The 26,359-nt window shown below is 39.7% G+C and overlaps 3 protein-coding genes across 4 annotated transcripts in view; 1 reads left to right on the top strand and 2 right to left on the bottom strand.

Moving 5' to 3' along the window:
* The window catches only part of tbc1d10ab (TBC1 domain family, member 10Ab), a 33,543-nt gene extending 29,377 nt beyond the window's left edge, over positions 1 to 4,166 (bottom strand). The window contains exons 1-5 of one of the 2 annotated variants that reach the window (XM_088071542.1): positions 3,503 to 4,166; positions 1,578 to 1,677; positions 826 to 933; positions 334 to 440; positions 119 to 233 (exon numbers count right to left, since the gene is read on the bottom strand). In XM_088071542.1, coding sequence (XP_087927668.1) covers positions 119 to 233; positions 334 to 440; positions 826 to 933; positions 1,578 to 1,677; positions 3,503 to 3,681 — 609 coding nt within the window. In that variant the 5' untranslated portion in view covers positions 3,682 to 4,166. The remainder of the gene's footprint in view (positions 1 to 118; positions 234 to 333; positions 441 to 825; positions 934 to 1,577; positions 1,678 to 3,502) is intronic. The other variant, XM_042509208.2, reaches the window with a different exon arrangement.
* An 803-nt stretch (positions 4,167 to 4,969) lies between these two features.
* LOC121960006 (protein phosphatase PTC7 homolog) lies at positions 4,970 to 16,314 on the bottom strand. Its single transcript, XM_042509591.2, has 6 exons — positions 15,789 to 16,314; positions 13,205 to 13,384; positions 11,314 to 11,512; positions 9,377 to 9,500; positions 9,129 to 9,258; positions 4,970 to 7,924 (listed from the first exon to the last, which is right to left on the bottom strand). The coding sequence occupies exons 1-6, from the start codon at positions 15,988 to 15,990 to the stop codon at positions 7,866 to 7,868; spliced, it is 894 nt and encodes a 297-aa protein (XP_042365525.1). The 5' UTR covers positions 15,991 to 16,314; the 3' UTR covers positions 4,970 to 7,865.
* A 1,521-nt stretch (positions 16,315 to 17,835) lies between these two features.
* Positions 17,836 to 24,456, top strand: prnpb (prion protein b). Its single transcript, XM_042509348.2, has 2 exons — positions 17,836 to 17,982; positions 18,860 to 24,456. The coding sequence occupies exon 2, from the start codon at positions 18,864 to 18,866 to the stop codon at positions 20,352 to 20,354; it is 1,491 nt and encodes a 496-aa protein (XP_042365282.2). The 5' UTR covers positions 17,836 to 17,982; positions 18,860 to 18,863; the 3' UTR covers positions 20,355 to 24,456.
* Positions 24,457 to 26,359: the final 1,903 nt, after the last annotated feature.

The following is a 26,359-nucleotide window of genomic DNA, read 5'->3' as shown; positions in this document are numbered from 1 at the left end:
GTAATCACAGCTCAAAATTCTTATTATTAACTAATCATCATCATCCCTATTATCAACTATACATTATTTCATATTAGAGAAAGTTTTTTGGAAGGATGAATTGCGAGTGTATGTTCACCTCTGCTGGCATGTGCATGAGAAGCACAGCAGCGATGGGAGCCTGAGCTTGACAGTAACCCTCTTCAGGACGATGCAGAGTGTAAGCCTTCAGCACACGGAACAGGTCTTGCTGGCTGAATGTATAAACACATATAAATGATATTCAGAAACTATGCTAATCCACATTTATACAACACTGCACATCGTGACAGGCCTTCAGAAAGCTGTGCTTACCCGTGACCTCCTCTCGCTGCAAACATTTCATGGAAGGGGAACTGTCGATGGAGGTCCCTCTCAATAATATCCACCCATTTGGGATCTCCTGGCTGACTGTCCAGTTCCTAAATACACGACATAATGTGTCATTTTTTTGCAACATTAATCCCTATATTTTTTTTAATCTTTTACCACTTTCATCCATTTTTTAATAGCATTTTTATGCATGCAATTCTGGATCTGAAAGCCTCAGTGAATATTAAGGACTTTGAGAGTATCCAGCCCCTCATGGAGTTTGGGTGCTTAAAACTGAAACACTGAGACAATGTTTTGGCACTTTGTAGTTAACACTTGAATTTCAAATAGCCATTTTCATTCTGCATCCATTTCGTTTTTGCAAAAGTCTCCCCAGTACTTTAAGTGACTGTGATTAATCCAAGCCATAAAAAGCAAACATGTTTTTAAGTCATAAAACTTGATGACAGCAACAACCATAAACATACGACTGACCTGAAATTTGCCCTGGTTCTGCTCCCTCCTCACTTTGCCCCCAGTGAGGTAGAGCCAGGCTCGGCCACGCAGCGATGGAGGAGTCCCCTTCTGACAGCGTTCTTTCACCTGTTATTCAACACATGCACAGTTGAAAGCAAGAGAAAGAAACTTTAGGAGAAAGGAACACAGACATAAAAAACAAAAAACAGTGCTGTAAATACTCCTAGTTTGCCACTAACACTGCATACATACATACATACTGACTTTCAGTGATTTTTCCTAAATCCATGACTTTTCCAGGCCTAGAGAAGATGATTGTGAAATTCCATGAATTGTCAGGGTTTTCCATGACAACAGGAAACCTAGTTGTTAGACAATCAAATATTTTTAAGATCTAAAATTTTACAATTTTAATTTTAATTGAAATTCATAGACTGTCCAACGTAAGAGTCCAACGTCTCTCTGACATCATACTGACATCTGGTGCCAGCTGGGCTGCAGCGTTGAAAATACTGCAGACTGCAACATGACGTGCACCCAAACATCAAAGATTAAATAACCTGGTATGGTGACGGAATAATTGCGTGTTTTCTAGCTCAGTTTTTGTCATGACATCATATTGTTTAGTCTATTTCAAAGACTGCAACAACAACCAATGTCATGCTCCAAAACAGCAGCGCACACTGCATAAACTCCTTCAAAGTGTACATTTTCCTCACAATGAGAGAAATAAGTGAAGTCAGACTTAATTCACAGTTTATAAAGCACACCTTCTTGTGTTTTTTGGCCATCCATTTGTCCCAGTTGTTGAGCATCTCTAGCCATTTTGCCTCCCGCTGCCTCAGCACCTCAGTGGGGATTTCTTCAGCACTGTGGAGATGGGAGACAATGTCACTGATAAAAGCAAACAAATATTTTCATGTGGACCGACAACAGCTACACTGTACAGTGTCACTTCCCTTTACTTATGACAGGAGAATCCTGTCTTCAGAGGGGGCGGGATAGTGGCTCATCTCTTCCTTGTCCACACAGGAAACCAAACCTCAGACATAACAGTGGAACACTTGCCATCAGCCGCAAAGTACAAGCAAAACAGGAAGCTCTGGGAGAACTTTCCCCTAGCTCAGTTCCCTAAGACCGCCTACACAAAACTTACACCAATATGTCACTTCACTAAAGTCCTGCCGAAGATCGAAGCTGTCTTTTTAATATGCACACACTTTCCTGCCTGCTCATTTTCACAAACAAATTTAAACAAATTTTCAGAGCTGACTGACATGTTTTTGCATAAAAAAGCTAAAGAAAGTTCACAAGTTGTTAATCACTAATCCCTTGATACCAAAGTGACTTGGCTGAACTAATGAGTCTACAGATGAATGAGTGGGACCGTCTTTAGAAGAAGACACCAAGAAATATCTTATGGTGGAGGATGAGTCCAAGCTGCCTGGTTTGCTCAGCTCTTCTAGTGCCACCAGTTGGTCAAAATCAAGTCAAGTGTCTTTTACAAGTCATCACCAATGTGAAAAATAATAATAATAGATCAGCTGTGTAAACAACACAGACAGAGAACACAAACTGCTACATCATGCAGGTCCAAATGACAAAGAATAAAATCTAGGGGCCTAAAAAAAAAGCTTTTTATCCTCCTTACACACCGAGACCACGAAAACAGTCAGCAGCTGTACTATACACGAATGTTTAACTAGAAGACACTTATACAAATATTTAAACATTTCCAGACAACCAATATTGTTACAAAAGATTTTTTTCAGTTTCTGTATTTTATTGTATTCAGAATCTAGTGAGGGGACGTGCTGCGTGTGCTGGTGCACCAGGAGGTGAAGAAGGCACTGTTGGCATCGATACTGTTGCAAATAAGTATTGTTTCCAATACTCATTTTTGGTACTGATTAGTAACTGAGTATTGATTTTTTGAAGACCCTATAATTTATCATAATTATTGCGTAAATATTTTTTGAAAGCACCAATATTACAGCAAAATATCAGTCATTATTGTCACAACATAGATATCAAGGTATTTGGTCAAAACCATTGTAACATTTGATGTTCTTCATTTTGCCCAGCCCTTCTTAACTGACAAGATTTCTGTATGCATATAAACAAATTCGCTTTGCCTTGACTTTTTCCTTATCTAACCTGCGACAAGGCCAAGGGGTCACAAGTACATGTCATTGCTTTAAAGGCCCCAGTGACAAGAAATACAGCCAACTTTTTACTTGATCTATGCTTTGTATTCCTTTTTTACTTTGTAAAAAATCCGGGAAGTATTTTTATTCATTCATTTGTTTATTTAAATGTCCACCTAACTTTGTAAGGGAAAAAAAAAACGTTGCTGGGAACTTGTATATGATACTGAAAGTTTCAGTTTTGATTAAACATTGGCTGTAGGCATTTACACAAAGTTTTGTGTTTGTGTTATATTACAAATTGGAAGTTTCCACAGAAATATTTTCATTTTTATTATGAATGCATATCAGTTCCAAAAATCTGTTTCAAGTACTGAGTACTAATAATCTGTATCGAAAAACCCCACTTGCTTTTGTTCACCTTTACCTGTCTTGAACTAATGTTAAGTACAAGAAGAAACCCTAAAACGATGTGGCAGTATGTGAAGATTTTAACAAATATTTCATCCAATTAATGCAAAAGAACAATTAAGAAAAACTTCACTTACGTCTCTCCGGAGTGCTGCTGTGCTCCTCCAGTGAATCCATACTTGTCCACCTGTTTCTCCCCGGGGACACTACCGTTTACCTCGGGGTCAGAGCCATACGAGGTCCCATTACCATTATCTGTCAGCTTCTCTGTGCTGCCCCGCAAGTCAACCCCATTGCCCTGTTCCGTTTTTGCCATTTGATCAACATTTACCTCGTCTACAGTGTGTTCACATAACTTCCGACCGACCTTAAAAGCTCAACTGACGCTTTGAAGCTCTCCATGAAGACTCCCGCAGCTAGCCGCGGTTGCTAGGTGAATTAGCCTCCTAGCTGCTAGCTCGCTAGCGCTATAAAAAGAAACTAAGCGTTACATTGTTTGTTTAACGATGATGTTAGCTTTGGTCACATAACGCTTATTAATGTCCCGGTCAAACAAAAAAAGGCTTGAAGTATTAACAAGCAAACGCAGCTGTTTTTTTTTCAAAACGCTAAATTAGTAGAGTATTTGCCCGCTAGCTCCGAAGCTAACATGCTAGCATCACAACTGTCAGCTGACACACACCTAATGTTATTAAAGCAGAACCTCCGCTGTCAGCAGGAATGTAGGTTAGCTGGCTGCTATCAGGAAGAGAAGCTACAGCAGATTGGTAAACAAAACATTCATGGCATCCTTTAACTCAACACTGCCATCTGATGTTACTGCTGAAAATCACACTGTCAGGTACAGGCTTAACCCTTTAACACCTGGATAACATCACTTTGCTGATCACGTTTAACGTAATTCGCATGTTACTGTTGTAGCTGCTTAAGAGGGCGGTAATTAAACCACTTTATACACTCTTGGTGGTTCAGTATGCAATTTATCAACAAAATATGAAGGCTACTTTTATTTGTCCATTGTGTTTAATATGACAAATGAAATTGTAAAGTGCTGTAAATGTCAAATAAATGTAATAGAGTAAAAAGTTGATATTCTTCAGTGGAGTAGCAGAAGTATGAAATAGCAGAAAATGGAAATACTTAGGTAAAGGTTATTCAAAATTGTAGTAAGCATACTATACTACTTTATACCACCACTGGCTGGTCGGCAAACTCATTTTTAAGCATTGTTTAACATGCTAAATATAGATTTATTTGTCTAAAAATATAGTAGGATAGGATTTTAAAGATCAAAAAGCTCATTTTACACTGTTATATATATATATATATATATATAAAAACAACACTCTGCTGTATTAACTAACCTACTTCAACATTTGCTTTAATGGGAGCAAACAGTCAAAGAAAATGTTTACGGTCAGTACAGTACATCCTCTGATTATGAGGATGCAGCTGCTATAAATAGTTAAACTTTTGTCAGCCTCACTGGAGTGTACCACAACACAATCTGTCAATCACTTTGCAAGATTAGATGTGTCTTTTGTGAACAGCACATCGGCTTCTGAAGATAAAACATGGACCAACATCAAGAAAAGACAAACAAATTTAGTATAAATACTAGATTCTTTATTTAAATATTGTACATATTTTAAAACATATTTACATAAATTAGACCTGCATTGTTACACTGTAGACATAGGTGTATCTTTCACACACACACAAACATCGCTTGCTGAAAAGAGGACAATCATACCATACAGACTGCAGAAGCACCTTTAAGAAACAACGTCACAGGAGAGAAAGACGGGGGGCAAACTTTCACTTACATCAAACACCGGGCAACGTGACCGACACGAGACAAGCTTGCAATGACAGGAAAGGCCTCTTGATTACAGGTCTAGCTATTTGTTAAGGCTGAAACTGTGCTCACCCTCAAAGTGTAAGTTCACAGCACCATTACCGATCTCACCACCCTGTCTCCTTCTGCATATGAGATACATCTCTCTGTCAAATATAGGGCTATCTTTGAAGTAAATACAAGTTCTGAACCTTTGTGCACCATTTATAAACCATCTTAAAAGACGAGAATAGGTGACTTTTAACTTTGTAAAATGGTGCTGAGACATGCAAAAAGAACTGTGCAGACAGCAGGACAGATAATATGTAATTAATTGTGTCCATTATGTGTATGTAGAAGAAATCTTTACAGCAGGGCTTACAGAGCAGTGCCCCAATCATGTGTTTACATATGGCTTTCCTTCTTTGGTTTCATAAACCTGTCTGTTGCAACCATTCGTGTACTACTTCAACCATGAATATGATACAGCTTTTGCTCTATTAAAACTACTTTTAAGTATAGAAAAGACATTTTAAATGTCCCTCTGAACAAGTCCACCACATCTCTGGCCATCACACAAGATTCAGAGCACAAGGAATTTACAGTATTGCTGCATGATGTTTGTAACAACAAAGCAGTGTGTATGACATACACAAAGAAAATGCATCTTTGGTGCACCTGCTTTTTAAACTGTGAAGACATTGTCCAAACCACCTGGGTGAGCTGTTAGACAAAAGGGACATCATGAGCAGAACAGTGTTATCAGTGTCTTTGATTAATGTCATTTGATGCAGAGCACACACACGCACACACACACACACACGCACACACGCACACACGCGTGCGCGCACACACACACACACACACACACACACACACACTACAATCATGGACATGTATGTACATATAAATCAAGTCATATACAGACATCTGAATTACAAAAGAGAAGCAGCAAACAAATGTAAAAGGGAAATAAGGAACTGAGAGAAACAAATTTGACACACACTCGCCAACACACACACCTGATTCTCGTTAAGATAGCTGGATCTTTGTCATCCATCACACAGTGTCAGCAGACACTTCAAACTCTGAATAACTTTAAAAAAATACAAATCTTCCTTTAAACTCATGCCTGACCTATCATTGCAATAGTAAGCATTCCCAGATGCTAGCTTTAGCTCTGTGAGCTAACAAATATTAACATTAAATACGCCACACATTCCAATAACTCACATGTACATCATACGCACGCATTTTTTTAACATCCTTCCTACCACACAAGTGTTGCAGCGATCAGTCTCAGCAATCTTGTTCATATCAGCAAGTGGAAGTGTGGGATTGATAAAGCTCACTTCAAGATTAACGTCTATACAAGAAAATATATTTATGAATGCATGTGTGCATCATCCACGATAGTAACGAAATTGCTCTTTGCTTCAACGGCTGAAGCAAGGACAACAGAAAGGCCAGAACGAAGCCCCAAAAACACAAAAATATTTACAACTTATCAGGATGTGCGCACCGACAGATCCCCCCCACCAGCCAAACTGATTAACCTTCACATGTGAGCTCTCACAAGTTTTTCCCTTTACAGGTTTCTTTGATTGGAGCTCTTCAGCTGCGTTTCCATCAAGCAGGTCGGTTCAGTTTAAATTGGTATACATTTTTTTGTGTTTCCATTGTGGATGATACCAATAGAACCACTCCTTACTATCCTCATTTTTTTGTAGAAAATCAGTCAATCTGTGCTGAGGGCTGAGCTGTGGCTGGTTTAACCACTATTCATACTGTGACAAGCTTTTTATTAATTAACTGTACAAAATGAAAGAATATTTTGCAGCCTATTTTGCAGGAAATACAGCGAGTGCTGCAGGACAGAGCAGTGAGTGACAAGAACCCCGCCCACATGTAAGAGTACTGTCTGCAGTGGAAACGCTTCTCACATCTAGGGTCTAGGTACCTGCTCGTAGGTGTTACTTTTGGTTCCAAAGGTACTATAGCGAAAACTTGATGGAAACGCAGCTTTTTGTCGTTCACATTCTAGACATTAAAAGCCAACTCTGAAATCCCATCCATTCCTACCATCAGCTTCCCCAGTCCATTTATATACTTTGTTCAAACACATTTAAAACAAGGAACGTTAACTGGAACAACAGAGACAGCTAGCTGGGTACAATAGTCAACTCTATCACTATGCTCCCAAGAATCCAAAACCTTGGCTTTCTCATTTAACATTGTCACTTCTTTACACGCGAGCTCCAATGTTTTAAAGCCCTAAAACTGTCCTAAACTGTCTCTCAGTCACCTAAGAAGTGCTGATGCCACACTGAGACACAGGAGACAGAAAGGCATCCCTCAGCCCGTCGTACTCAACTCCTCCTGCATCATGATCAACATGAAAACGTCCTAGCTGCCTGCTTCCCCTCAACCATTCAAGCACCAAAACAAAAAGAGGAAGAAAACAAAAAAATGTACACGGGTGGACGTCGGCCCTGCAGCGAGGAGGAGTGTGTGTCGTGGATGGTGAGCCTCCCCCTGTCAGCCCACAGGATGCAGTACATTTTTGGGAGGGGCTGCAGGTGGAAGACTTTAGGCAGACGGGAAGGGAGGATCAGCCCCAGAGAAGCGCAGACACACACACACACACACTGTCAGACACACTTTTAGTCTGTATATTCAGCCACAATGGACAGCAGCACCGTGATATCATCTGGCTTCCCTCCTGCAGAAGAAGACAAAAGGGTGTGAGGAACTGTGCCAACATTTATCGCCATGCAAATTTTTGTTCCCTTCAATTGCAAGACTATTTTGAACTCGCTGACACTACATGCTGGAAGCACAATGACACTTCCTTTTTTATTTAGCTTTGGTCCAGGAAGGGTCGCCAAACTAAAGGCTTGAATGCAGCCAAGAATAACTTAATCTTAATATTATTAACAAGATATTTTTTATTAATGGTTACATTTTTTAAAATATTGGCAACATGCATCCTTTTATATATTTACAATCATATACTAAAATAAAGTGGTCTCTGATATATTTTAGAATAATATATCAACCTCAAGTATTTTTTCAACCAAACCAAACTTCAGGAATTGCACTTAAAATTGACAAGAAATAGTGATGACTATCTATCAGGAAAAATTGCCAATTTTGTTTAAAGCTGTAGTTGGTAGCTTTCATTTAAAAAAAACCCCCCAACTTTTCGTCATGTTTGCTAAAGCTGTCATCATTTTCACACGGCACTAAATGGGACAGATAATCTCTAAAGAAATAATCATCTGCCTGCTCAATTGCCTTGCAGTGGCCTTACTGTATTGAAACGAAAATAACCAATCAAAGCGGAGGAATCTCAAGCGCTGCTGTCAATCATGACAATCACAGCCTGTGAACTGTGGTCAAACTAGCCAATGCTAATCAAATATAAGTGAAGTAAAATGTTTTCAGAAACATATTTTAGTGTATTGTTTAGCTGTAAAATGACCTCGCCGCCATATTGGAAAGAGTGGAGCCAAAACAAAACATCACCCACCAGCAGGAGCAAACTCTTTTACAGCTTAGTAGTTCACTAAAATATGGTTCAGTCAACATAATAGGTGAGAAATAGGCGATGCAGCAATAGCAAACTGCTTAGTTTGACAGCAGTTCACAGGCAGGGATTGGCAGCTTTGGTAGAGACTCCTCGGCTCTAATTTGTTGCTTTCGGTGTGTCGTGGTAGATTCTAGTGAAGGCCATTCATCAGTAGGAAGAGGAGGGATATGAGTCATATGCTTCTCTCAGAATATAGCGCCATTTTCAGCAAATAATAAAAGTTACTAATTGTAGCTTTAACAGGTTTTTTTAAAATTTAAATAAGGCCTGAATTACTGTTTAAATCAGGTTGTTTTTAAAGGTATAACACAGCATTTAAGCATAGTGTACTTACCTCTTACATTCAGGCCATTGTCACAGGCAAACTGTGCAAAAGGGGACATATAATTGGGGTCGTAGGCAAGATCATGAGCTTGCTTTGCAATGCTCTGTGCAGTCTGCAGGACGCTGTCATAGTTGGTAGTCTGAAATGATGTAAAATAAAAAGCGTTAAAGTTTGAGAGACCTATGTTCACTTGCAACTAGATACAGAGTATGTGACAGCTTGACGAATGATACGACTAGTATACGTGATAATGGCACCTTGAGTTTTTTGAGCTCCTGCAGAATCATGTAGTCTGGCATGTTATCAAACAGGCCGTCGGTTGCTGTCAGGATGATGTCACCAAGCTGCACGTCGAAGGAGGAGCTGTCAGCTGCTTCAGGACTAGACCAAACACACAGGGACACGGAAAGATCAGTCACAAGTGTAACGGGAGCAGATGCCACCTCAGCTGCTCTCAACAGTTTCCAATATGGAATTAAGCAGGTCAGAGGTCACTCTGCCAAATCTCGCCAGTGGAGGCAGCGTGGGTGTTTAATCTGACGGCTAACTCGGAAGCAGGCTGTCCGATGTGACCTTGCAGAGGTCCCGTTGCTTGCTGGTGCCAAAAGCAAGATTCAAGTTTACAGAGCCTTTAACCTTATGCTCACGCTTCATCTTGAGAGGTTTTATTTTAAGGTGACACACTGCAGAGCCAAGAATGTACTTAAAGGAGAACACCACCTAAATTAGGAATTCCCATATGTTAGTTCCAAGGCCTGTGACAGTTCAGTCAGTACGCGTGAACATGAGCTACTCCCTCTCAGAGACAGAAACCAGAGCAGTATGTATCAAACTTTTGATGTCTGGAGCTGCTCCATAGACAAGGAATGGGAGTCTGAGTCTTTGTGGACCCACAGAAAGTTTTTCTTCTTCAGGCCCAAATGAGCTTTATTCTATTGTAGTTGTTGCACAGAAAGTATTTCAGAACAGAAAATGCCCAATATTTCTGTGCTGTGTTGGACCACAGGAATAACATGTATACATTTTGAAAATGGGCATAGTTCGCCTTTACAAAGGAACATTTACTTGTTAAACACCTTAAACTTGATTTCACACCAGGAAAACAGGATTACCCCAGTGGTGGAGAGAGAGTTTAAAAACAGGACCTCCAGACTGCTCTAAATGGATTACAAAAGATTAATCCCCTCTTAATTAGACTGCTATTGTCAGTATCAAGTTGTGACACCTATCTGAGTAACCTGGTAAGCGTGCATGCATGCTAGTGCATCGTGTGTCCTACATGTAAAATATAACTTCATGGGGGAACATATTGGAATAATATTCTTGATAGTACTTTTTGCTTATTTGGTTGCTACAGTTGTGTACAAGAGGTGAAAAACAATACATATGAATAGGTAACAATTATAAATAATGATTTTTATTGCCTGGAATACACTTCAAGACAAACTAAATTTAGATACGTGATGGACATAACCTGCCTGTTTCAGAGATTCTCTAGGACAGGTGGACAAAAAAAGGGAAAGATTAACAAAGTACAAACTTTACAACCTCTCTGTGTTTGTCTGCTTGACTTCTTTGCCCCTCTTCACCATCATCACAAGACTTGTGCTGATGATTTTATTATGTTACTCTAAGTTTTTAAGACGCTAAACATGATGGTGTACTTTTAGAAATACTGGAATATAAAATAAAACAATGAACTCTAACAGGATATCAGAGGATTTTCCATGTGGGCGATATAAGAAAGGAGAACCAAGGTGGAGGTGTAGCCCAGTTTGGCCTTGAGTGTGAAGCCAAATCAGGTCTTGTTTATTCTGCAAACACGTCCTGAAAGGTCCTTTTGAAACTATGTTTACAGCTCACATGAGAGGATGCGTCATGTTTTAGCAAATCCAGTTTGATTGTCATCTAAACAATTGTTTGGAAGCAAAAGTGAAAGTAAGCACACCTGTCCTTTAATCATTTGCTTTGCAAAATGTCTCTTACTATGACCCATGAAGAGATTAGATTCAAAAGCAAGAGCAACAGAAAGGACAATTCAACTTTCCCCTCTTTTGATCCGCTTTTATTTAAGATGCCCTTTGAAGTATGTTAATGTGCTAGTATCATCTTTCCAATATAATTTTTTTATTACCAAATTTGTGTATTTAAAATTGCATTCAGACATGATTTTCAAAGGCACTGAGCTACTGACCTGTCACTGAGCACCACCCCTTCAGCTCCAGGAGGAGCGATTGACAGCTGGAAGGGCGTATTAAAATAGTGCTGCTGCTCATCTGAGCGATGAACCACCTCTCCTCCCCGAACCACGAGAAAGCCAGAGTCACCAAGATTGCACGTGTGTAACCGGTGACTCCGGCGATCCAGAACAACGATACAGGCTGTACTGCTCCCTAAAAAATGAAGGAGAGCAAAAAACAACAAGGTTATGGATATATATAGAGATGGTAAAATCTGAGGAGAGAACAGTGAAGAAATGTGATGACAGCTGTAAAAATGCAAATAATATTTTTCAGTTTTGACAGACAGGCTGAAATGAAGCACAGGCTTAATTTGTGTTTTTTTTTTTAAGGAAGGTAAAATGCAGCTCGACCAGTCCATCAATGCCTCAGTGTGCACCTTTCTCACTAATGTCACGCTCCCACAGTGGGTGGTTGAGATTATTATGCAATTTGGAAAAGAGAGAAAACAAACACAAGGGTCACAGACTGTCCCACATACCCAGTGACTTCATCTATAGGTGCCAACAGTCCAAGTAACCTTGAGCAGGGAAGGGCAGGCACAGACCTTGTAACAGCTTCCCAAAATAAAAGCAGGCCATTTGACAAACATCGTGACAAGGAGGGGAGGAGGTTAACATTAAATTTGCACGCTGGCCGCAGGGATACCAAGTCTCAGAAAAAAATGTGACCTTGGTCACATGTTTGACACATGCACGGTTTTAAGGACTGTCCAGCCCTCCCGCGGTGTCAGTTACAGATGGATTCTTGACCTTTTGGGGCTCTGATATGAGACAACACGTTCACCCTGTTTAAAAGGGAATCTGAACTTCCAAGCGGCAATACAGTTTGTTATCTCACAGGTATTACATCACTCCGGATGCTGGTCTAAACCTAAATCAATAACTTACAGAGGGTTCCTACAGCTTAAAGCAAGTTAGATTTAAGACTCTTTGAGACTTTTTATCACCAATCCAAGTAAAATTAAAGACCAATAACCACAAACATTGTAGGGAAAAAAGATGAACCGACATCAATCACTTACTAGAGACAAGTTTGCCCAAATATTTACAACACAGTACATTGCTTATTTGGGGTCAAGGTCAGAAGTTGGATAATCTACTTCAAATGCTGAGAAAACAACAAACTTTCTAGAGAGGCACACATAAAAAAAATATAATTTTATATTATTAAAGTACACATTTGGTTTGCCTTGAAAAAAAGCTTGTTCATATTTCACTTGATTGGACATGGTTAAGTTAAATAAGTGATGTTGGTTCCTCTATCCTGATCTGTGTGATGTTAAATTTGGTACATTATTAAAAAATAAATAAATAAATAAGTGTGTATTGCCTTTTTTAGATTTCACAATACAATGTCAGAAAAAAAAATCCTTCTCTAAGTGTCTTTCTTTAAGACTTTTAAAAGACTGGCACCCTGCTTACAGCTCTCACACTAAATAATTTACTGTTTGAAGCTGATGTTCTGTTAACATACATACATATATATATATATATATATATATATATATATATATATATATATATATATATATATATATATATATATATATATTTTCATCATTATACATCTCATTTGAATATTCTTCCATCCTTTCATGCACCTTTCTGGCAGGTTGGTTAAAAAATTGACATGCAATTTAAATGAAGATACATTCTGTCATGATTTATGGTATCATATGCATCTCGCTGAGTAGGGTTACCACTCATAGTCTGACTCATCCTATAGGTGTTACGCATTTTTCAGAGTACGGCTGGTCTCATGGGATGCATGACTCACTGCACCACTGACTGTGTGTCTGCTGCATAACATGACCTCTATGTGGTTCTGTATCTGTGTACTCACCTAGCAGGGGAACTTTGTTCTGTAGAAGCTCATAGTAGCCAGACGTCAGGATCCCCACTGGGTTACTGGGAGTGAAGCGCCCCTCCTTCACCAGTCGCTCACAGGTTCTCATTAATGTGGCTGAGAATTGAGACGGGTCAACGCCATAGTCACGCCAACCACCTACGCCGTCCGCAACGCCTGATGAACAAAAGGGAAATGACACTTTCATCTAGTTGTTGTTTTGGTGCTCACCCATCCGCAAACAAGTGCTTGCATTTGTCATTCTATGTGATGACTATTATTAAGGCTTTGCAGATCAGAAACAATAGGGTGATCATCCAAAAAGTCCAGTTTCCAGCTTTGCAAATGTTTAAATTAACTGCTTTTATTTTGTCCTCTGTGAGGAATATCTAGCTCAGACAAAACAAGCTATTTTCTGAAATTTTATATCTAGAAAAAAATGTAACATACATTAATAATTATGAATAATATTAACAAATTGTTCATTGTACAAGGACACACATTGACACTGATGAGAAGTACCAAAATCCAGACCCACCGGATGTCATTTAAATTTTATGAACTGCAGCAGTTACTTTCTTTGGCTCCAGAGGCGATATTAAAATCATCATCCAAACCACACACCACAGCTGCTGTGAGGTATAATGCTTTTCCAGATTTACAAAATGCCAGACTGGATCAGAGAGAAATAACTGTAACACCATCTGATCAAACTGGGTATCTGATACACCAGAATTTGGCAGGGTGATATTAGATGACTCAACCGCATATCTGCTCGGTGCAAACTATCAAGTTCAAGAGCCATAAAAAAAGTGACAAGTGCAACCAGTCTTTGATTGAAATGCATCTCTGTATTATCCAAATAAATACTTTTATTTACTCTCAAGAAATAGATTTTTCTGGAAAGTCAAAGCTATAGAACAAGGAAAAAATGCTTTCAATGATGATGCTACAACATGCATCCTTACAGCATACTTTTAGAATATTTTGCCCTCAGTTACCCCATTTCAGGTCCATGTTTATCACTCTGTGAAAGAGCATACGAGCATGTTTCTACACGTGAAAACATAGATATCGATAAGGGACTTTTTGTTCATTATGAGGCGGTAGAAGGTGGTGCACAATGGGGAAGGCACGTCAAATATTATTTTGGACGGCCTTTACACACATCATTTTTAAGGAGGACTTCCATTTTGAAATCAGCCCTTTGTTTTGATGACTGCTCCAACTCCTATGCTGTTGTCTCATTGCATTGCTCAATACTGTCATCATTTGTTTGTTTTTTTTTTAAAAAGGTTATTGGATGGATTATTCTCCAGTCACTCAGAAAGGCTGAAGGAAAAATACTGGTAGCTTTGGGGAGGGTCAAGATTTATATGAAAAAAAAAGGTCACATCCCACCACTCTCCTCCTGTAGTAAATAGAGTACAGTCCCTATTAAACCCCGTGCTTTAGTTTCATTTTCTTATTGTACAGCCTGTGGAAGGTCCCTAGAAAATGAAACTAAAATTCAAAAGAAAAAACACCCTGAGAATGTCCTGAAATCCCCATCTGCCCTGCCCTGGGCTATCATCAGTTACTGTAAAGCAAAAATCAAAAATCTATTTTGGCTTAGGAGAGGGACATACAACAACTAGTCATGCAATTTCCCCAAGTCTATCAGGGAGACTAAAAAAAGTAGCTTCAGGGAGGGAAAAAAACAATAAACAAACTCACATCTTCCCCTCTCTCTCTCTATATAAATACCTGTCCCTTATGTTAGTGTTACTATTTTTCTAACGGTCTTATGGTCATCCTAGTCCGCTTCTGGGTAGTTTACGACAGATTTTACTACCACATTTGTGCTTCCTTCCAAACACGTGAAGCCCTGTTTGGGTATTTTGTTTCTCAGTTCTGGCTATTTTTACTTTATATCAGCTGCCTCAACATTTAAGACTCCACACTGGTTGAAAAACTATAAAACACACCGTGTAGGTGTCGACCAAGACACGTGCTTGGTGAAGCATTTCGCTGTGTTTAACCTCCTGTCAGCTGGGCGCTGAGGACAAAGCAATTACACTCAGCTACGCTAGGCTACTATTAGCAATATGGCCGCCTCCATGCTCAACCATTCTGACCTTTGCAAGACATTGTAGTGTTAAGTCTGAGACGCTGTAATAAGGACGTTTTCAGTCCTCCCCGCCTTTAATGAAGCTAATCTATGTCTCCTAATTTGATGTGTTTGATATGTCGCATTACCGCCGTGAATTCTCCAGTTGGAGCTCATCTAGGTGAAAGGTCATTCGGTATTTTACCTCAAAATTACCCGCTAACAGCACATAATCGCAGTTTTTTGCGTGATATTACATTTGCAGCTGCACTGGGCTTCTGTAGGCATTTCCAGGGGTTAATCTGAGGCAAATACAGCTCACATAATGGTGGTGAGGGGAGAAAAGTTACGGCTGTGTTTTGGAGGGGGTGGGGGCTGTTGTGTTTTCATCCGAGGGGTCTGTGCACGTGCAGACTAGCTAACTGAAGGTCACCAGAGCACAGATGGTTTTGCAAGCTAAATGCAGCATTTTGGGGTTGATAAAAAGCTTACCCAAAACATCTGCGTTCTTGTTCCGAGCAATGAAGCAGGCATCGTCCCCGTAGCACATCCCTTTCTTCAGGATCCCTTTACGAAAGTCTTTACCGAAGCCATAACTGGCGGTGATCAGGCTGTAGTCCCGACCGTCCGTCTGAGAGAGTCCGCCCAGGACAGCCCTGGCTACCAGTCTGCCATAAGACAGTACGGATAACATCCCCTAGCAAGCAGCAACCTTGTTTAGAGCACACACACGCTGTCCCCCCTCTCCCTCTACCCGGCCCGGGTGCCTGCCTACTAGGCTGCTGCTTCTGATCGAGCCCCGGCTGTTTGTCTTCAACCGTCCATTCGCTCCTCACCGGTACGTGAAATTTTAACGCCGGCAGCTGCTAACTCGGCTAAAGCGCCGCCGTCCGTCTGTCTGAGCTGACTCCGTTTAAGTCTCAGGTGTAGCTTTAATGAGCGCAGTTCCTCCGCTGGGCTCTCTCCTTCCCGACATGTTTCCACTGTGCCTCGGACAGAGCTGAGCGTACATACGGGGGGTTTGACAGTTTACAATAATGACGTCACAGCTCACTGGCATTAGCCAATCACAGAGCAGCCCGACGGACCTGCAGTTCCTGCCGCTAGCTTAGATGAACTGCGCAGGCCTCAAAGGTGCGCTTGTTTTAAATAACTGCACGTAACGGACGTATGGCTAAAGAAACCCTTTAAACCATAATGATAATGCTATTTTATGATTTTAAAATTTAACAAGGGCTCCAGAATGTGAAAACCTATTAAAACTCACATGATAATTCATATCCGTCATTTTAGTTAAAAGAAATATTTAATATAGGCCTAGTAGCCCTCTGTGTAAGCTGGAAAATATACAGTTTAGGTACTGATGTGTATTTATCAGAGGAGGGGGATGGCTGGGGTATGACTTTATTCATTGAGCTATTTATTATCCTGACCCTCCAGAAACTAAAATGTTTTTTTTTCTATTGCTTCCCTTAAAATGTCTTTAATATGGAAAAATCACAGCAAGGTTAAAGTTAAAAATTGGACAGTACAATAAAAAACACTGGTCCCTGTTAATATGGGCAATGCCGCAGCTCTGGTTACCTCTTTTGCCTTTTCTATCTTGTTTTTTTTTTATCATTTATGTTTCTGTTTTAGTGTTGTTTAACTTTAGTTTATATTTTATCATTATTATTATTACTGTTTTGTCATACATAATAACACATATATTTCTTGTCCTCTTTTCACGGTGAAGTGTATGCTGAATTAATATGTACATTTTAGGAAGTGTTATTACCATTGAAGATGTACTTAGTAGTGGTGAATATGGACATGAAAAGACAAAAAAAATAGCCTATGACAACACCAATGGGGGTGTCATACTCTACAGGTTGGATAGAAAGCACGGTGAAAGCAACAATACAGAGGTCAAGTTAGATATCGTGGGACAAAAAAGAACGAACGCTCATGCTTGTTTTTGGGTTAAAAACAAATATAAACAAATATTATCATGCATTAAGAAGCACAGAATTTATTTTTACTTTTTATTTTTTTAGAATATCTGATAAGTGAAAACAGTTCATTTTTGGTGAAACTTGAAATGAGATATTATTTTGATAGGTCTATAATATTACTCTTTTAAGCTTACATGTGGTTATGTTTTCTTCCGCTGATGGAAACATTTGTCACACATAACAGGGTCAAGGGTTATCCAAAATGTGAAAATTCAATAATAAATTCTTTTTTTTCCAGTTTCTGGCTGTGATAAATGGTGTAATTATGGCGTTTTTAAAGAAATAAAAAAAATTCTGTAAAACTTGGTGATGAAATAAATAAATAAATAAATAATAATAATAATAATGAAACACAAGTTGCTCCCCAATGATTTTTTTTTTTTACATGCCTCCCCCTTTCACAACTTGCACCCCTTTCATAAATAATCGACAGTCCCTTGAGATAGCTAGATGAAATGGTTTGTTTTAACTGGACGTTTTTGGTTTAATGATGGTCATCGAATAGACGTCACAGCAAACTGTCCCCACCTCTATCCCAACGCGGTACTTGCGGTGCTTTAAAACGAGCGCACAGCAGCGCGACAGAAACCACCCCGAGCCAGAGTCCATAACGGTGCTGGGAGAGAGAGAGAGGACAACAACGCATTATCGCCGAATTATCACCGAAGTACGCAGAAATACGTCGCTACACGGTAAGATGTAATTAAGTTATCCTCGATGATAATGCTATATCTTTGTGGGAGAACAAGCGACTCATATGATATAATGGTTCTACGTGAATAAGCAAATGTGCAGGATGCTAATGATGCAACGATTGGTTCTCACTGAGAATTAAAAACAGGTCATCGTTTACTTATAGTGGTTATAACTGGTATTTTGATTTCATTTATTTAGTCCAGTTTCTTAAAAAAACAGATTGACCTAATGATGGGAGAATAATGGTGAGAGTGCTCCGTTAATATGTTTGCAACTTAATTGCGGTTTTCTTTAATAGATTTTTTTTTTTTTTTTTTGCCATATTGCCAATAGTAGAGTCCCACCGAGCAAAAGATGTCATTTACATATCGTCTCAAAGCTTTAGCCTTGCTATGGGCCAGGACTTATCGACTACATAGGCCTATAGACTATATTTTTAAAAAATAAGAATCATTAAATATGAAAAAAATACATAGCCTAAAAACTGTAAATAATTAACAAAAGCAGCTTACTGCATACTCCCGCATTTACATCATGAATGTTGATTTTTTTGTCATATACACAGATTCTGTTTACTCTTTCATCTAGGCTGAGACTATACGTTACTAAACATTTACTTTTTAACAAGGAATGACCGAAATCTAAACGTCTAAAGACAAATAGACATAGCCTATAATATCCATTTATCAAACGTCTTTTCAGAATGAAATTGCTCTGTGAGAAATTGTGACATAATTATTTACTGTTGGTCGTTGTTTAAAGAAAATGTAGCACAAGGCAATTTTGCATGTCATCCTAAAGAACAGGGAAAGCAATGCTCTGTAATTCTTGATTTTTTAAAAATTATTATTACCTGAACACTTTTCTTTTTAGGGCCATGATGGGGAGGCTGTGCGAAGTGGCTCTTGTGTCCCTTCTTATTGTGTTTCTCTTGAACACTGAATCGACATGGGCGAAAAAAGGCGGTGGCAGCAGCAGCAGCAGCAGGAGATCCTCATCCTCCTCCAGCAGCAGGGGCGGGACACAATCAAAACCATCCCAAACAGGAAACTACCCGCGACAGCCACAGAGTCCCAGTCGAAACCCCAATCCATACCCTGCTGGTGGAAGTTACCCCTATCCAGGAACAGGCAACACCAACCCAGGAGGCGTTCCCAGGCAAAATCCAGCAAGTTACCCAGGAGCAGGTAGTTACCCCAACCAGAATCCTGGGAGAGTCAATCCTGGAGGTTATCCAAACCAGAACCCCGCAGGGGGATACCCAGCTGCAGGTGGATACCCTCAAGCTGGGGGGTATCCTAACCAAAACCCAGCAAGAGGGAATTATCCAAATCAATATCCACCTGCTGGAGGCTACCCAGCAGGAGGTGGCTACCCCAATCAATATCCAGGCAGAGCTGGCAACCCGGGATACCCTAACCAGTACCCTGCAGGAGGCTACCCAGCTGGGGGAGGCTACCCAGCTGCAGGAGGTTATCCTAATAGGGGAGGTGTCAATCCAGGTGGGTACCCAGCAGGGGGTTACCCCGCAGGTGGTTACCCAGCAGGTGGTTACCCAGCAGGTGGTTACCCAGTCAGAGGGGGTAATACAGGACAGGGGTGGGGTCAGCCAGGCTGGGGTCAGCCTGGTGGGTATCCAGGAGGTTACCCGGGTGGAGCTGTTGGCGGGTACCCCAACTGGAACCCAAATAATAAGATCCTCAGTCCCCGCTTTGGTGGAGGAGGCTATGGATATGGACAGGGAGGTTATGGCATGGGAGGGTCTCCTTTCTCTCGTTCTGTGCAGAGCATGGGTTACGCGCCAAAGTCAACAGGTTTTGCCAAAAAAGCCATGCTGGCAGCAGGCGTTGGTGCTGTGGCTGGAATGGCCGTTGGATACGGACTGGGGCGCTTCCCTCGACCACACTTCAATTTCCGCAACCACGAAGAAGAGCAGTACTACAACAACTACATGTACCGGCGTTATGGCACCCAGTCCACAGATGAAAAAGACTACGGCCGTGATTATGTCTTCAAGCCTCCGCCGCGGGCTGAGCCTTACGACAAGTTCATGGATCGCTGTATGAACAGGACTGACCTTTTGAAAGATCAGAGCGGCAGCTCTACCACTCCTAAAGGTCAGGGAGGAGATGACAACGATGACGATGACACAGTCAGCATTGAAGAGATTGGATACCCGGCCCTAATTGAGCAAGTGAAGGCGCGGCGCTGTGTTGAACAGTACATGGTCTACTCGGAGCGATTTCTGGAGGAACGAAAAGCTGAACAACAAGTCCAGCCCAGTCGCAGCAGCCCTCTGAGCTACGGTGTGGCTCACATTTTCACCTCCCTCCTCATGCTTCTTTCCAGCATGCTCCTTCTGCAGTGAGAACACTTAATCTTCCTTTTACTACACCCTGAATGGATTTCTACTTCCTCCATTATATCTGCACGTCCACATACTGCAAACGTGTATTATCTCCATAGCAGGCTGTCTGGCTCATATGTTGTCAATCCTGTATTATCACAGAAAATGATTAACAAAATGCAGATGTGTGTATATATTAACTAAAGGAGTTGTCTTAAGAGGCAGCGGTTAGCTTAAACTTTTACAGCTAGATCATCAGTTGTGTACAAAGTACATTTCTTTCTGTTAATTCTTTAAAGAATTAATTTTGCATCTTAATTATTTTGCACTTTTTCTTTACTCCACATTCTTGCGCACTGAATGCATAAAACAGATTCAGGGTATTTTAGTTCAGTTTTTGTGGCAATTTATTGAGGCAGTCTGCTACTGTGTAACTTATGAATGTGACATTAAGAGTTCCTACTAACATCATTTTATAATTCATTCATACAGTACTTTTCATCTCTGCTGGACAATTCAACTGACTGATTTTTAATGGGTGAAATGTGCTTAATCAAAGGGAAATTTTGCTTTCATAAAATACAACCCTGATTCCATAAAAGTTGGGACCTTGTGTAAAACGTATTTAAAAAATGCAATGATTGGCAAATCCTTTTCGACATACAGTGGAGCAAATATGTATTCAGCTTGTCAATTTTTCCACTAAACATATTTCCAATGCAGCTATTCACATGAAATTTAGACCAGACATTGGTATTAATTTAATAAAACTACACCAAAAAGAAAGAGGAGAAATAACAAAGATAAGAAGAGAAATTTAAAAAGCAGCTAGCATCAGTTAGCAGCCAACTCAAAAAAGAAATGTCCACATGTTGAGAAAACAAAGAGGTCTGGGAAATCTTTACCGTCCGACTAAAAGAGGATGGTAAATGATTGTTATTGCCATGTTATGCAATTGCCCTTTTTTAGAAAGCACTGCTAACGCCAATATTTTTTTTGTCACACTAGATATCAATGCTATTGTGTTAAAGGTCACTCTTGTCACACCTCTTTTGATTCAGCAATGCTGGCATGATATCTAAAATCACACACTGGAGCAGAATGATGCTGCTGTTATTTGGTTCTGTGTAAAAATGCAAATGAGGCACAAAGAGGGGACTTCATAGTGGCCCTATAGTATTATCTCTGTGTAAAAAAAGGCTTTTGTTTGCCACAGAAACTTCAAGACACTTCCTGTCTTTGAAAAACTGATCTCTCACAGAGTTAAAATGGGATTTTATTCCCACAAAGACAGTCTTTAAAACCTGAAGATTTTCGGGGGCTCGCTTTTGAATCTTGAGAAAGAAATTTCACTTTTAAGACTTCCTCAATTGTGTCCTCAGTTCTTACAGCGCTTACAGAGTGTTGTTAAAAGAGAAGGTAAACAAAGGGGTTAACATGCCCCTGTTTTTTGGAACGTGTTGCTGGCCTCATATTCATTGTGAGTTTCAAAAAAACAATAAAGTTCATCAGTTAGAACATTTAATATCCTATATGCAATCGAATATAGGTCCAAAGGGATTTACAAATAATCGCATTTGGTTTTTACTTACTTTACACAGCGCAACTATTTTGAAATCAGGGTTCCACTAACTTTGAACCGTTTAAAAACTGCACGCTCAGACCAGATTTTCAAATTGTCAGTGCACAGTGCAGGTGTAGTGGTCTGTTCCAAATAATGTAGTTTGGCACCAGGAAAAAAAGGAGATGTGTTTTTTTAGGGACCACTCACAAAGGCACCAAAAGAAGGGGAAAATGTGTCATCAGTGAGGAAGGAAAAAATAAATGCTCTCTGTCCACAATGTGGCTTTCTAGCAATTTGCTCAACATGATAATGGATCTGTGGCGATAGTTGGCTCTGCGTTGGTGTGTAATGGCCAACACGAGGCCGTAAAATGGTCGTAAAAGGAGGTGTGTGCACATTTTGACACAAATACATATTAAACAAACTACCCTCTCATTTAACATCAGTTAGCCATAACGGGAATAATTTTCCTTTGGACAAGTGGTTTACCATCCCACACTAATCAGTTAAACACATGCATGATAAAAATTTAAACTACACTGAAGGTCTATTTGAAGTAAACCCTCTCAGGTACATGGTACTCAACATGGTTTGTTGCGTGTAAAATTCAGGATTGCATATAATAGCCCTTGACAGAAGGGAGGCGTCAGTGAACATGTCCTTTGATGAGCAGCAAATGTCCTCATTAGAGGCGCTCCTGTCTTGCCTGCAGCTGTTGAAAACAAGAGGCGCATTTGTTGACGATAGCGCCTGACGCTTTAAATCTGTGCAGTGCTACAAGTAGTTTGGTGAAAGCTGGGAATTGATTGAGGTTTTAAACAGACAATTCATGACTTTATTCTCACTCGTCAACACAGCTTCTTCATGTTGTATCTATCATCAGTTGGGCAAGATTAAAGGGATTAGTTCAGTTTTTATGAAGCGGGGTTGTTTTGGGGTACTTATCCAAAGATAGTGCATTACACACAGTACATGTATAAGTCCCCAGTTTGTAGAAGCAGGCCCCAGTATGACATAGAAGCTAAGCAATCTACTTCTGTGGATGGGTCAGCAGCAGAACTTGTTTTAGCCACCGAAAAAAGTCTCATTTCAAAATATCAATGTCAGGTTACTTGTGCACTGTATTAAGAGTATTTTTACTGCTTTACCTTAATGTCAGACAGCAATCTCCATCAAGAAAAGCTCTCTTTAAAGCCAAGTTTCATTGAGAAAAAACAGTGATTTAGCATTGCTAAATATAAGAGCTGCTGGTCTACCACTGCCTTGAACAAATCATTTGTTTTGTGTTTTTGTGTGAGTTTGGCATTTTAAAGGGTCAGTTTGGATTCAAAGAAGACACACAATAACACATACTAACTGATTGAGGCAGTGGTAGACCAGCAGCTCCTGTGTTCAGCAAGCTAAAATTATTGTTTTTGTCAATGGAGTCTGGTGGGAATTGAAGCTATTAACAGCCTCTCCGTCACAACAGGATTTTAGGCGGCTGAAGTATGTTTTGTTGCTGTTCCCCTCCACAGCAGCACATTACTGAGCTACTGTGTCGTACTTTGGCCTACTTTTCCAAACTAGAGGCATGCTGACTGACATCTACTTTATGTAATACACTGACTATTGATTACTACCCAAAACGACCCCCTTTAAAAAACTCAGACAGATCCCTTTAACACGAGAGCTGGAAGCACTGGCTTAAAACTGCATGGAAACAGTGAAGTTTTGGTTTAGTGTCACATTGTGCATGAATGCTGCTGAGGGCAGATTTGGATTCTTGTTAATGTTTCCAGGCAGCTTTCCAGGCTTGAGTCAGTCTGAACATGTCCACGACTTCCTCTCATCACCTGAATCTTTGCGTCAGATAGTCACAGGTCCATTGTTGGTTGGTCTGTAAATACCTCTTTTTGCTTCTCACTCTGGCTGTCATGGTGTGCGTCGTTTCAGGAACGAAAATTTTGCTCTCCCTTTTCTTCCACTGGGTTTATGAGTTTGTCTATAGTGGACATTTGACCATTATTTTTTTGTGTTTGTGATTATTTTATTGTTTCAGCTTGTTTACTTTAATCTGAGGGTTTTAATTTTTCCTCCCTTGTGGGTTTTGTTAAGCAGTTTGTGACTGTGTTTTGAATATACACTAAAAGTTGCAGGCTTTTTGAGAATGTTGCATTCAAAATGTCATTGTTCATTTCAGTCCACTATGTTGGCAGAGTACTGGTGTATCAGGTCAGAGATCATATGCAGTGTATTATAGTGATGGTGTTTTGTTTCGTTCCTATTAATCTCTACAGTTTTACCTGTTTATATTTGTTAAATTTGGTAAAAAACTTCCCAGTTTATTTGAACTAACAATTTGACATTTTCATATTATCTAAAGGCTGTAGAATATCTGTAAAGTGCACTTATTTCCCTTTAGCTTTAGATATTCTGTATCTGTCACTGAGCTCATATTGGCATCTGTGTGGATCTTCTGGTTTTGACTCGCAGTTGTAAACGCTTTGGGTTACTTATATGATTTAATCTGGTTTCTCATGGATGTTTATGTGTCAAATAAAGTCAGTAACTAAATAATGGTTTCTCAGCTTCCATTATTTTCAGTAATTTCATAAAACAGTGACAACTAATGAATAATATCATCTATGTATAGAATAAAGACAATGAAACAAAGATGAACTAATAATGTTTCCTTACCGGAAGAGTGTCTCTCAGTTTAGTCTTAGCTAGCAGTTATTTTGATAACTATATATATATGCAGTTCCTTACATTTTTTTATTAGAAAATTATTTGAACTTTAAACCACAATTGTTTTTATTAAAAAGTAATGTTTTTTTATGTAAAAAAAAAAAAAAAAAAGCATTTTGGTTTCTAATAATCCTAAATGTGGTTTATTTCTGTAAAATCTCCTGAAAATGAGAATTATTTTGTTTTGATTACCTCAGAATGAGCTGCTTATATGTGGAGCAGGTCCTCATCCCCAGAGTCTGTTGTTTCTACAGTAGCCCAGAATGGACAAATCAAGCACTGGCTTTAGATTGGGCCATTCTTTTTTATGCTCTTTTGTGTCAGTCACTCGTTCCCACATGCTTGGGACACAAGACAAGTTTGAGCTCTGCAACCTCACTGCTAGATATCACTAAATCCTGCACACTGGATGTGTCTTACTATTTTAAAAAATAATGAAAGACTTTCTCAAGATAATGAGTTAGTATTGTTTATCATTTTGAGATATTAACCCATCATTTTGAGATACAAAGTAATTATATTGTGAAATTTTCTTACAGGATTTTTTAAATTCACACTTTTGGAATTGGACTCCATAATTTCTATATATAAATATATATGATTGAGGTTGTGGTTGTAGCCCTTTGGTCAAAACATGTTTATATTCTCTGTAGCAAGGTGTAATACAATCATCTTATTTATATCCAGCTTATTTTTAGTGGCTTTAAAGTAGTAAAAATTTAAGTATATCTATCTATTAGCCTGTATTAAACAATAACAGACAAAAAGGACTGTTTTTTTTCACAGGAGCTTTTATTTCATTTCATCTGATAATTAATTGCTCTCCCACTGATCAGATGTTACATTAAATGTCTCTTATCCAGGCTGCTATGAGAAAAGACACCACATGTCCAAGCGTGAGGAAGATGTTAGGCGTGGGAGCGGGAGCAGCTGCCCTAATGACTTTCCACAGAGACTGGTTGCGAAAGCTCTGGCCTTCATTGTGGTAAAGCCGTTGATCTTGCTCAGAAGAGGCCGTCTTATGGCCGTGATGATTCCCAGATCCGTGCTTTGGCCTACCAAACAGCCCCAGCCCGTACCCGGTGCCGGTGCCTCCTAGAATACCAGCTGCTGCTGCTCCCGCCCACTTCAGGCCCTGCTTGGAGAGGCCTCTGTTCTGAGAGGGAGGCGCTTTGTCACCATCACTTTTTCCTTTACCCTTGAAGATGCCTCCACGTTTAGTGTATGCACCCGGGCACAGAGCTGCCATGAGCAACAGCCAAACCCACAGTGAGAGAAGCTTCTGCTGGCCTGTCATTACTGGAGATCTGCAAAAACATGAATAAATGTAAGACAGAATAATCAGAACATGATCAAATCAAAATGACTGCTTATGTATTTTTGCATTGCATAATTATTCTTTTAAGAGAAAAAGGGAGACTGGCTTGGCTGTTGTTCAAACTGGCATTAAAGCTTTTGATTTAGCTCAATGCACTTTCAAAGTCACATGGTCACCAGCACTAACACAACAGACGTCTAGAACTATCCACATGCTCTGTCAACACCGGGATTAGCTGGGCATTATGTGTGTGATGCATATTTCTCTCCGTCATGTTGCATTTGTGTTTTCTGGCTCTGATAAGCAATATACATTAAGAAACAGATTAATATCCAACAGTGTGAACCTGCATGCACTATTGCATCACACCTTAGGGATACTATTTATACATCTTAAAAACATACAAGTAAAATG

The sequence above is a fragment of the Plectropomus leopardus genome, chromosome 20, assembly GCF_026936395.1.
Source record: "Plectropomus leopardus strain MGB_pleo_1.0 chromosome 20, ASM2693639v1, whole genome shotgun sequence".
Lineage (NCBI taxonomy): Eukaryota > Metazoa > Chordata > Actinopteri > Perciformes > Serranidae > Plectropomus > Plectropomus leopardus.
Note: the sequence above shows the minus strand (reverse complement) of the source record. Positions and strands in the feature narration are given on the sequence as shown.

What these genes read in the sequence shown, in the direction of transcription:
- LOC121960006 (XM_042509591.2), bottom strand. Translation starts at nt 15,990, where the DNA reads ATGTTATCCGTACTGTCTTATGGCAGACTGGTAGCCAGGGCTGTCCTG. An exon ending in AGGAGCTCAAAAAACTCAAG is followed by an intron (nt 9,259 to 9,376) that starts GTGCCATTATCA and finishes ACATCATTTCAG; the next exon opens with ACTACCAACTATGACAGCGT. An exon ending in CAATGGCCTGAATGTAAGAG is followed by an intron (nt 7,925 to 9,128) that starts GTAAGTACACTA and finishes CTTCTTCTGCAG; the next exon opens with GAGGGAAGCCAGATGATATC.
- prnpb (XM_042509348.2), top strand. Translation starts at nt 18,864, where the DNA reads ATGATGGGGAGGCTGTGCGAAGTGGCTCTTGTGTCCCTTCTTATTGTG.